At 38.7% G+C, this 12,273-nt stretch overlaps 1 protein-coding gene across 2 annotated transcripts in view; it reads right to left on the bottom strand.

The window, feature by feature from the left end:
• Window positions 1–331: 331 nt before the first annotated feature.
• Window positions 332–12,273, bottom strand: part of VIPR2 (vasoactive intestinal peptide receptor 2) — a 64,444-nt gene continuing 52,502 nt past the window's right edge. For both annotated transcript variants that reach the window (XM_068934297.1, XM_068934296.1), the window contains exons 10-13: window positions 9,882–9,973; window positions 5,733–5,862; window positions 5,596–5,637; window positions 332–4,740 (exon numbers count right to left, since the gene is read on the bottom strand). In XM_068934297.1, the coding sequence (XP_068790398.1) occupies window positions 4,567–4,740; window positions 5,596–5,637; window positions 5,733–5,862; window positions 9,882–9,973 (438 nt within the window). In that variant the 3' untranslated portion in view covers window positions 332–4,566. The remainder of the gene's footprint in view (window positions 4,741–5,595; window positions 5,638–5,732; window positions 5,863–9,881; window positions 9,974–12,273) is intronic.

Here is a 12,273-nt window from a genome sequence, read left to right on the forward strand (position 1 = left end):
TAGAAAAAATTGCTGTTAATAATCTTGTTGCCTGTTATTTGCCAGTTCCTGGTCAACAGTTAAAATGACTACGTGCAATTCTCAAAGGTAGGACCAGGTGAGGTGCAAGTGGAGTGGGACATGTGGTCGACGGTGTATATCATAGTGACAAGGGCGATACTGGAGTTTGTTGTTTCTTGTGGCCGAAGCCATTACAAATGGACCGAGGCGCAGGAAAAATATTTGAGAAAATGCCTTGCAGTAAGAATCTCAGAGATGTGACATCTTTAGTTTCTCAGAGAGAGAATCAAGATGTGACTTCAACAACAGTAGACTTCACATAAAGAAAAAGTCTCATACTTTGTTTTAGCAGACGACCCTTCTACAAAAGACCGAAAAAACCAAACACCCAACCCAAAGCAAGAAACTATTGCTGAAAGCTGAATCCAGGCAAATCCAAACAGGAAATAAGGCAAAAGGGTTTACCGTGGAAAGCAGTTAACCAGTGGGACACCCTAAAAATGAACTTCACTGCCTGCATTTTTAAATTACCCTGCATGTTTTGCTGCAGGATAACTTTGGCCAATCCAAGTTACTTGGCTTAACAAGGGATATCTGAGTATCATCTATTAGTCAGATAACCTAACGGCCTCCTCTGGCCATAAACTCTACAGGAGAAATTCATCTTACCTAATTTTAGACAGGAACTGAGAACCCTAAACACTAGCCAGCTACCCTGTGCTCATTTTATAGTAAGTCGAGAAAAACAGGTGTTTTCAGAGGACGATTCTGTTTACCCACCTTAGATACTCATCTGAAAATGGGATGAAGCATCGTAAACTACAGACTGTTTCTCTGTGACGACTATGGAAGGCACATAAAAGAGTCTGTAGCTCAAAAACAGACATCTAACTTTTAGATGCCTGAATTGGGTACATGTGAATTTCACCTGAGTTTATCAAGCATCCAGCTGAAATCAGTTCTGCCGAGGAAATCTAGTGGAATAATACCTATATTCAGATTTTGGTCACGATTAGCAACTGGGGAGTAATCCGTCGCAGTGTGTCCCACAGGCACCAGCAGGACATAAAGCCGATAAAAGTCACTCAGAACGAATGGTGCAGCCCCACAGGCAAGTGCAGTCCTCCAATTAACCGCTCTGAGAGCGAATACCATTACTGTTCTTGTTCAGGAACCTTCCTGCACACATGATGTCCTACTGACTTCTCAGGGGGAACAAAAACCCAGGTTTCCTGCCCTGAAGACTTTACAATTCAGTTTTGAACTTAACACAACCAAAGGGAGGAGATAGTAAAGGAATTAAAAAAGGGAGGAGCAGTACATGAAAGGCCATTTGGGAAAGCACGTGCCTGTCTTGGTGCCTTTGCCTCCTCCCTTGACATTGCAAGGACCAGGGGAGCGCGACGCTCAAGGATGCCATAAGGGCTAAATAATGGTTTTTTGCATTGTCTCTTCGACTCTTAAGAGTCACCACAGCACAATGCAAGACAGTTTATCGCCACAGCGCAGTGTAAAACGTAATGAGAGGCAAGGCCAGGAAAAACTTGTCTCTGTATGCCATAAAGATGCAAAACACTGCTCAAGTGCTAGATTCATCAAACCGCTTTGCAATTTTTGCGTACATTTTAATACGATGTGTGCCTGTGTGCGCAAAGGCAGCTGAAAGTCAAACGGGTCTCATGCTGCTCAGGTTGATGCTGGAACTTTGAATAAAATTCCTTGGTGAATTTGGAGCAGACATTTAAAATGCTTGTACAAGGCATTATGAAGTACAACTGTCTCAGAAAAAGTGTTGTCTATATTTAGATTCAATGATTTTTAGTAGAGGGATGAGGCTTTACAAAGTACTGCACTTTTCACTGGCTTGAAATAAAACGTGGAGCATCTCTCTCCCTTGCATGCCATTCTTCACCTGCCCATGCAAGCACTGAAATTACAAGTCCTTTGAAAAATTAGTGATGTCAATTTTTTTCTACCACTGTGCAACCGCATTGTCTCATATGGCACTACTCCCTACATGAACAGTAGGATACCGCCTGTCCCAATTTGGACTGCAAGTCCAAACGCATCTGTACCCTGCTAAAGAAAACTATGCTGCTTTGTTGCAACTCAAAATGTATTCCCTCATTTATGATTTAGTGTTTTATAATCCAGAAATCATTAAAATGCAGATTTTTTTCTGTGCTCATCTAATTAAAGCAAAGATAGTTTTCTCCAGGATACACAATGAATTCTAAACACATAATTGGCAATGCATCATGCAGAACAGGCTGATGGGACTGATCGCTTAAAACCTCTATTTCTATAGCACAACTCTCACTTGCAGAACCTCCTTTGAACATAAATGAATACATCTGAATGTTTGCCAAGTGTGCCTTTCCACTTTTGGGTTTCAGGGAAAAAAATAAATTCTGCATTCAAAAAATAGTGTTCCAGATATCTAGATATGATCTGATTTTCAGAAAGCTGAGCAGTCCCCGTGACATGCGAAGAAGCCTAAAGTGCACAGATGTACTTAATTCAGGAATAGCACAGACCCCTCAAAAGCTCCAATGTGTCTTTATACATTTGCAGTTAAGAGTTTGCTGTTAAGGTTGTTCAGCGATCCAGGAGAAATACAAAGGTCAGCAATGCTTTCTGAGTCTAAAGTCTTTGGGAATACTTAGCATGTAAGTTTAAATATAGGTGTATGGTCCCATCTTTAGACCCCCCTGGGCAAGTTAGTTTGCTCCAGAATCTCATAGTGACTTCACCAAGTGACAGTAAAAAACACTGAATGACGGGACGTGACCAAGAGCGGCCTTAAAGTGAGGTTTGGCAAAGTAAGAATTAAATGATTATTATTTAACTCAAATGATACCTATCACGTAAAGGGTAGGTGTCACGTAATATACATAAAGTCACCTGCTCTTTAGTACTCATGGCAGCCGTTATGGCATTTTCTATCTTTGGTTTGACATAACTTTGTATCGCTCCAGGACAATCCCATTAAAATAAATGGTGTTTGACTGATAAATAGGTAACAGTAAAACAGACCCAGAAGTACACGGACACTTTGACAGCTGCCAATAATATATGGCAATACTTTCAGGAATGTACATGTATGCCTGCCAAGGGATCCTCCTTGCTGCCACGCTCCCCCGTTCCTGGGAACGTTAGGGACCTTGGACCCTGCTAGCTCCATACGATCTGTTATCTGAAATATTAGGGCAATTCTCTTTATGGATCAAGGGTGCTCATGTAAATACATATCACTCACACTTACTATTTAGAGTGGACATGGTCAACTGTGACACGAGAAGTAAACATCACTGGGTTCATTTCTTTTAAGATTGCAAATGTTCTGTGTATATTTATAAGAACTTGTCAGTTCTCTCTCTTTTTTACAAAGTGACTACATAAGAGGCTTGATGCTGCCGAAAATTCTTGCAATTTATGCCTTTTATGGTAATTTTTAGGGATTGTATCTACTTTTTTTTGCCGGACTCATGGCCAGGACTAAATTTTAAATCAGCTCAGACACAAAATGGAATTAAGCTAAAATATTTACATTATTCCTTAAATGGGAGTTGTAACTTTATTGTAATACTCTCTGTTTTAGCTGCCAAGGACATAGCTCTAGAGACATATTTTAATGAAAATATTCTATGAAAACAGTATTTTCAGTGGGTAATAGGCTATCCAAGGCTGTTTATCCTATGCCAGACTGTCCTAGCAATAAAGCACCTCTTCAGAAATTGTTTAACCTAAGATCAACACAAATCTCTCTCATTTTAAACAGAGGAGTACAACTGGTGATTAGAGTAGTGCTATTGGCAAATGGTGATGTTTTAATCATAACTATTACCGTCGGCTTTTCTATACGAACCGCAAAGATAGTCCTACGAAACCTAAAAACCAGGCACTTCAGGCGGGGGGACAGCAGGATAGGAATCAAGCTCTGTAGAAAGTCATCTGAGAACTGAATGACGATTTATAAAATTAGCCAAGAAGTTCTACTTTTTTTTCCTCTGTATAAATAGTATTAATGATTTCCTAGATTACTACACTACACTCCCACTGTGGTTAATTATAGCCTTACATTTCTTTATTTTTCTTCTGTTTTCCATAATTAGTGCCTAATTAGGTAAGAAATAGAATTAGTGCCTAATTAGGAAAGAAATATTACTTTATTAAATAAAGTGTAGGAAATTTTCTTGCTTCCCATCTTAACCTTTTCGAATGTACCAAAGCAGTCAGTCTGCATCGAAAAGGGTACTGTTCAACTCATGGACAGATTGAAGGGGAAAGGAACTGCTATAGTATATTAGTTTTTAAACAGTTGTGGCTAGTAAATGGCAGGAGAACATCAAAATTAATATGAATGGCATAAAGAAGAGCACAAAGCATCCATGGAGCAGGTGTCTCTGTTATTACCTGGTTGGCTGCACAAACCAATTTCCCAAACAGCAATATGTAGAAAAGCAAAGCACTAAACTGTACATTTTAGAAAATACCACATCAAGCTGCGTAATGAACGATATATCCCACAGTTTGTTGTTTCATCTTTTGGAGGACCTAGCTGATTTATATCATGGTGGTCTCTGTCTGCATAAAGGACTGAGCCCTTGAATTCCGATGGAGCTGAGAAACGCTTTCTGATCCGTTTCGAGAAATCGAGGAGCTGTGGAGTCTGTAATCTCTGCCCGCTGTTTGCTTCCAGCACAGACTCCGCCATTTCCTCTTCAGCTCCCCTTGCACCTATGTTCAAAAGAAAATGCATGTGCATTGAAAACGTTCTTTTCACACGACCAACGTTCCCACGTTTATTGGCCGTCAAGTGGGGACCCCTGGGAATAACTTCTAACCAGACTAGAAAATACAGGCAAAGACTGTGGCTACACTGTATTAGGAGAAACCCCCAGGCTGTTCTCAAAATCAGATCTGAATTCTTTGTACTGAAACAGAGGCTGTCGGTAGGTAGCTATTAATCATACGTATTTGAAGCATAGAATCCAATGATCAGTCCAAGATCAGGCATGCCACCAATATCAAAGGCCAGAACAGCACTCAGAAGACCTGATTTCAATTCCCTGTGCAAGGAGATGTCTTCTTTGGGCGGATTCCTCCTGTCAGACACTGTTTGCTGACATCAAGAGCAATTCCTTCCTTCTTCCTCATCGGAGATTAGGAAAGGTAGTATATGCTGAACCCTTCTGAAAATCTGCTGCTGTTCTGGAGGGGAGATTCTTTCAGGAGATTACCCCTAAATACTTACAAAATGGCGTTCAAAGTTGTGGATAATTTCTAGACCTGCTGCACCTCAGTTGCACAATTCGCATGGATTGTAACAGGGCTAGAATTAGACCGCATGAAATAACAGAAGACACACCTACTAACCTGCCTTCAGTTTGCAAGGAATTAGATTTCATATAGCTCTTAACTCTCCACCCAAATACACTGATTTCTCCTATCTCTACCACATACATATTCTATGAACGGGAAAGCAAACATCTTTTAAAAAAACTTCATGATACATAGAGTGGAATTATAGGGGCGCTGTTATATTTATTGAAAACAAAAGTTCATGTCCTCAAAAGGAAAGGGGAGACTTACTTCACTGTTCAAAAAGCAATACAGGACTGCAACGATCAACCCCTGGAAACAGATAATATTCATTAGTTAGTACAGAGTACCAACCTGAGTCAGTAAAACGTTTTTTTTTTTTTTTGAAGAAAAGCTTTAAAATTTACCTGAAAAGATCCCAAACACAACTCAAAAATTATTTTGTAGTTATTGGAACTGCGGTCAGGAAATAGAGCAAATACTGTGTAGTGAACTCCAAATAATGGAATAAGCAACAGCGTGGATTTTGCAAGTCTCCTAAGTAAAGGAAACAGAAAAAGATGGAGTTTAATGATAAGCTCTTGTTTTATCAACATAAGTACCTGATGCAATGTTGTTTAGAAAAACCACGTAAGACTTCAGATTTGTAAACAGACTTAGTAAGAGTCATTGGTATATGGAAAACTGTTCTCCCTTCAAGCTTGCTATGAGGTTAGCCACATAGTAGCCCTACAAATTCCATGTCACACTTGATCTTGCTGACCTAGCCCGATCCCAAAAGCTGCTAAAAAGCTGCAGGGCTTCTCTAAACCAAAAGACTTTTGCCTCCGCTGCCTCTGGACAGCAGTGGGGTGTGGGACCTCCGCTCTCTTACCTATCTTTGACACAACGCGAGGTCCCCGCCTGCCTTCGTGTCACACTTTTTTGAGGGAGGAGGAGCTCATTGTGGTATTCCACGTTCTGTAAAGAGTCGCTAGCCGCGATCAGGACTTTTAGGATATTTTTTTCAGTATAAAGGGCTTAGAGTAGAAAGGAATATTTCCTTCCTGAAAAATCATACAAACAGTTCCTCTTTTATGTAAGGTGCAAGCTATGTCTTGAAGTTATTAAGCCAACGTTCATGTCCTCTAAATTTGCAGTTGCATGGCTAGCCTGCACATTTCATATGGACAGTGCGTAAACAATATCTAGGACATGCCATCAAGGACAATCTCAGCTGTGAGATTTTTATCAGCAATTTCAAATTCTAAAAGCTCCTAACTACAGTAACTACAGTAACTATTTCATCAACTATGAAATACAGTTTAGCACAAGTTAAGGAAAAGGCAACTTTCAATTATTAAGCAGAACAGTTGTGAAAAACTGCCTGTGAAACTACTGAAAAAATTAATTGCTAATTATCCCTTATCTGTCACTCATTTCACTTTAATGACATCAGTTTTATATTACACAGGGCCAGTCATGCCTGACTGTAGATGTTTGGTATCAGATAAAATGCAGGAAGTTAGTGTGTAGAGTCCCATAATTCATCACTGTCTTGATGAATGTAACTCAATTCAACATTGAAAGGAAGCTGTTCTGAAATAATCTATTTTAACACAAAAATCAAGGTATTTCAAACAGTTCTATTTTTTCCGGTCAGTCCTTGTGGCCTTCCTTTGCTCATAATGTCCCAGAGGCTGCATCTGTTTATGTGGAAATAATCATTTCTGATAGCAAAGTTTCTCAAGAATAGTAAAACCCTCACACCTAAAGGTGGTATCAGTAAGTGAGAGAAACAGGGTTTCCTTGGCAAAATAAATTCACCGTAAAAATTTACAACCGGAAGAGATGATGATGGCAGCAAATTTCATGGTTTCCCAAGTGAAGTAGAAAATTGATTTTTTTTTCAGCTTAACCTTTCTCACTGCAAAAGTAAAATGAGGAACAAAAAGTACGGAACCGGGTACCGACAGATGGGATAGAGGAAGAAAAGAAAAAAGAAGAGGAAGGAAAGAAAAATGATGAGTACTATCCATTTTAGTCTCACATTTCACTTTCTTGTTTTAACCGTTTTTGACTAGCTGATGTTGCTTTCTCTATACTACACTTACATTTTAATCAAGGAAAGAGCCAGACAAAAATAGCTGCCTTCTTCATTTTTTTTTAAGAAAATATATTTGCATTTTTAAAAAGGAACCTTCCAGACCTTTAATTTGCTCTGCAGAAGCAGTATTTCTTGAGGAGGTTAATCTACTGTTCCCAAGGGTATCTGCTAAACACCATCCAATTCAAACTTAATCAGGCAATCAAAAGCTAAAACCAAAGAATTTAGAGTGCTGAACAGTGAAGAACAAGGTTGCTATTACTGAACATTTTTATGCTATGAAGCTCTACAGTAAACTGTGGAAAATGAAGGGCCTGATGGGAAGGGATGCCTCATTTTCATCAAATACATAAATACCACAGAGAAAGAAAGAAAAGTTCCTGTCACAAGACGCAAACTTCAGCAGACTTCCTCCCCATATGTCAGATGTTATGCTAAATAATAACGTAGTGACTGCCTAATTTCATCTAGGTTGATTGGGTTCTCCCACATACTGAATTAATTCAAACAGCAAACACAAAAGGAACCATGCATGTCTCTGAAGCCCAGCCCTACGCCAATCTGGTGGTACTCTCTTTTCACTGATGCATCAAATCCTTCACTTTAGGATTAAATAGCAAGTTACCCGTCCAAAGCGGATTAGGAAAGGAAAGTGTGCGACTTCCAAGGAAGGAATACTTAATGCAGATGTTTCCAGCATGCTTGCATCTTTGTCCTGAAGTCTTCCCTCGCTTTGAGCCCCAGGTACCTGTTCTTCATTCCCCCTTCCAGTAGTCCACCGGCTCCCATGATCACATCAGTAATGGGACACGGTGCACCAAAAGCATAAATGCCCAGAGTACGTACAGAACATTAACAGCTCACAAAAGTAGCAACCTACTGTGAATGTCCCATGTTCAATGTCTCTGGACGCATCAGGCTTCCAGTAAATGGATGCAGTTCTAATATGGGTCGCCTGACTTACTAGGTTTGCTTCACTTTTATAAGATACTCAATATATGTAAATACAGTCACCCATCTCCAGCCTGGATGACTTGTAAGTCAAAGATCATGGCCTAACATGTGAGCGCAAAACAGCTGGAAGGTCTGCGATTTTTAATTTACTACACTATGTTTCGAAGACCCAATACGTTCTATTAATACAAGTACAGCTCCGCTAAAATTTACTTTGAGAAAAATCAATAGACTGTATTTGCAAACTAAAGCCACTTTGAAGCAATTTAACTGAATAGTATAAAATCACTCCTTTATGCTGCTTAAGGGCTTTCAGAAGACACATGGCTGATTTTTGCAAACACTACAGAATGTTTCATTTTTCATCTGTGGACACTGTAGGAGAAGTCTCATAATCTGCTCTAGTCCTCCACTGTCTTAAGAGCTCTGGGATGTAATAATACAGCATCGGATATGTCACATTTTTTTTGAAATATATAGGGTTCTTGTTCTCCTGAGTTGAAAGACATTTTTTATTCTAGGACCCCTTTTATGAAAGGAATTCAATATTTTTTAAATGGAGAAAAGAGGTGTTATCCAGGAGCCCATTTTCCAAGGTCACTCACTGCACAGCTTTGAATTTTCAGTGTTCATCTTAGTTTTGTCATTAAAATAGTGTTATTTTAACATCCTAAAGTGCCCAACAGAGTGTCTATATCTGGGCTTTAAAATAAGACATAGTACAACAGAGACTTGATTCTAGATTGCAGTACGCAGCAGCTATTACAATAAATGATCATAAACAACATGATAATACAAAAAGGAACAAATTCAGTTTTAGCAATGTGTTTAAATTCCAGCCCCCCAACATTCACTGATGATGAAGCTTTGCAAATAATGGATATTGGTTTAATGGTTAAGCCAAAAAAAGGTCAAAAGAGGAACGCATAAACAGAAAACAAGTTGATCTAAATTAGAAACTCTTACTTTTATCTGGAAAAATAACATAAAGATGCTATTTTAGATCAATATAAAATATTATAATTTATTTGGGGACAAATCCATCACTTTGCTGTTTTTTATTTTTTCAAGGCTAGCTTCCTTCCAGATCTTAAAATAAATGCAAATACTACAACCAAAGGGGTTTGAGAATGAAGAACAAAAAAATTTTGATTGAAGCAAAGCATTTTGACCTTGAAAACGTTTTTGTGTTGAAACAAAATACTCAGACATTAAAAAAAAGAGGTACTTCTCCCATATTTTGCATAAACACACTCATTCATGGAATTCAACTCAATCTCAGGAAAAGCTTGTTGGTCTTCATGAATTGCTTATTTTTCATTGAATTTACTGTTTGACAAAATTTATGTTCATCTCTATTTCAGCCTAATGTTAAGATCTTTATTAAACCACATCTAAAAATAGATGCCTTGGAATTAAATGCGATTACACTACCATATCAATTGTTGGCAGCAGGCTTCAGCAGAGTAAATCCCATATTTTGGTTCTGTATATAATGTCTAAAAATACAACTCACTTGTACTGTGACTGGTCATTTCCTCCAACATCTGGAGATCTTAATTTCTGCAGTAAGATTCTTATAATACTAATGAAAAGTATAAAATTCACCTGAAAAAAAAAAACAAATATAATAGTGATTTCTGACTTCTCAATTGAATATGCAGCACAAGGAAACGTTAACCAGGTCCAACTAATCAGCTCGTCAGTGAGCTCTGTGTACTTGCCAGGGCACATTAGGCTTTACACCGTCAAACCTATTGTCTGCTTCCTGCCTCACTAACAGTTTGTTACGTGCAGAGCACCTCTGCGTGGCCACAAGCGCTAGTGGGACTGACAAAAGCTTTTGAAAGTCCCAACTGTCAGTATTCCCTTCTTCCCAAATCTCAGCTGCAGATAGCATTCCTGGCATGACAGGATATTGGACAGGAATCAGTGCATTGTACTAAAGTCTCGTGTGGATTCACCACTGGAAGCCCAAAGGATAATGCCATTTCCGCATGAGAATTTGACTCTTTAGCCTCTCACCTTGACTTTTCATATTTTCTCTCTGGATTAGCAGAGAGAAGATTGTTGCACATGTGATCTATCCACTCCCAGCGAGCACGGAGAGCGCCTTTCCCATGCCTGTCTGTCTTGAGTAAGGATGCTGACATTATTCTGAAGCATCTGAATCCTGGCAATCTAACATTTTATTCTCGTAGCAGCCCTCTGAGATAGAACAATACTATTATTATCTTATTTCACAGGTAGGGATTGGAGGCACTTGGATAAACAAGGAGTAAACTTGGAGTTATGATCAGACATTGATCAGCCTAGTCTCAGGAGATCTCTCAGGAGATCTCAAATCTCTTTCCCATAATATCTCTATCTTTGGCTTTCGGTATGTTGCGATCACTATTAGTTATTCTGGTGCTGGCTCATTTGTTGTGGTCTAGAAAGCACTCTGCACACTAAAAATAGTGTGCAATATTAAGATGATGAAACGTTTTGAATCCATTACACCTTCACAGCATCAGCATGAGCTAACTAAAACCAGGACTACATAAACAGTTGCATTAAATGCAAGTTTTCGAAGAAATTCATCCAGAAAAAAATTTCTATCACTGTGATAACAAACATTATATACTTTTTAACTACATCCAATCCCAAAGTTCAAAATCAGGAGGCTGGGTACCTAACCAGAAAGTGCTTGCCTCACTGTTATAAATCTTCACTCTCTCTCTGCCTTGATTTATTGCTGTAACTCTTTGTTCTTAATAATTTGACTGCAAGTTCTTAAAGTTGAATGACTTTCTGTGTCTTCTCTGCAATACCCAGTACAGTTTGTGGTGTGATAAATAAGTTATGATCATAACAACTGCACTTTCCTCTGTACTTGTTATTTTCTTTAGAAGGACGGGTGAAGGGAAGTGACAGGGACTGACAGATAGCGATCAAACTAACAATAAGGAAAATTAAAACTTTTTTTTTTTGGAAAGAGAAGAATACAAAAGAAAATACTAGAAAACACCAGCCTTCACTGAAGTAAACACACATCTTGCAAGCAGATGCTGAATTTGAAGTTTTACTTTCTGCAAGTCTCCCCATGAAGTAATTCGCCGAAGTCAGTATTCTTCCTGACGGCTTTGTATCTACAAGCTTATTTATCACAGCAGAGCAAACAGATCAAGGGATACACATTTAGTAGGGCACATACACTGGAGCTACTATCAGTGGACAAGGAGGGAACTTCCATTCCACTGTATATTTGTTAGCCACAAAGCAGGAGAAGGAAAAATCTTTACTCTGTATTTGCACAAAGGTTAGCAGAATAGCTTCCTGTTCTCGATTGTGCCCCCCTAGTTGCTACTGTAATAGAGTAAGTTGTCACCCTTTTGGTTTCTGAGGCATCAACTCACGCAAAACTAGACTCAAGTGACTCATTCTGGACTGTCATTCACATATTACATTTAAGTCTGTTTTAAAACAAGCCTATTTTTCTCTGTAAGCACAACCTTGGATAAACGAAAAACACACATTCTTCTTGGAGTTTGTAAGTAACATTCCTTGGCGCTACTGAGCTTGTAAATCCAGCCAGAGGAAACCGGGTGCTAGGATCTGAAGGTGGAAACTGCCACTGAATTACTACAGTAGAGCAAATTAACTTCTATAAGAGGATTATTGATCATTTGTTAAAATCCTTTAAAGTATATATCTGAATTTAAAATAATGCATTTCAACAAAATATGAAACAAGTAGTGCCCGTGGATTTTACTTTTAGTATTGTAGCTTTTCAGTCCCATAACATCCTTTGCGTATAATTTCTTTAAATAAAACAGAACATGTGCAACATTGAATGAAAATCTAAGAACAGTAAAAGGAGAAAATAATGTAAATGCAGAGAAACTGCAAGACCGAGGGAAAGTTAC

The sequence above is a fragment of the Struthio camelus genome, chromosome 2 (genome assembly GCF_040807025.1).
Source record: "Struthio camelus isolate bStrCam1 chromosome 2, bStrCam1.hap1, whole genome shotgun sequence".
Classification (NCBI taxonomy): Eukaryota; Metazoa; Chordata; class Aves; order Struthioniformes; family Struthionidae; genus Struthio; species Struthio camelus.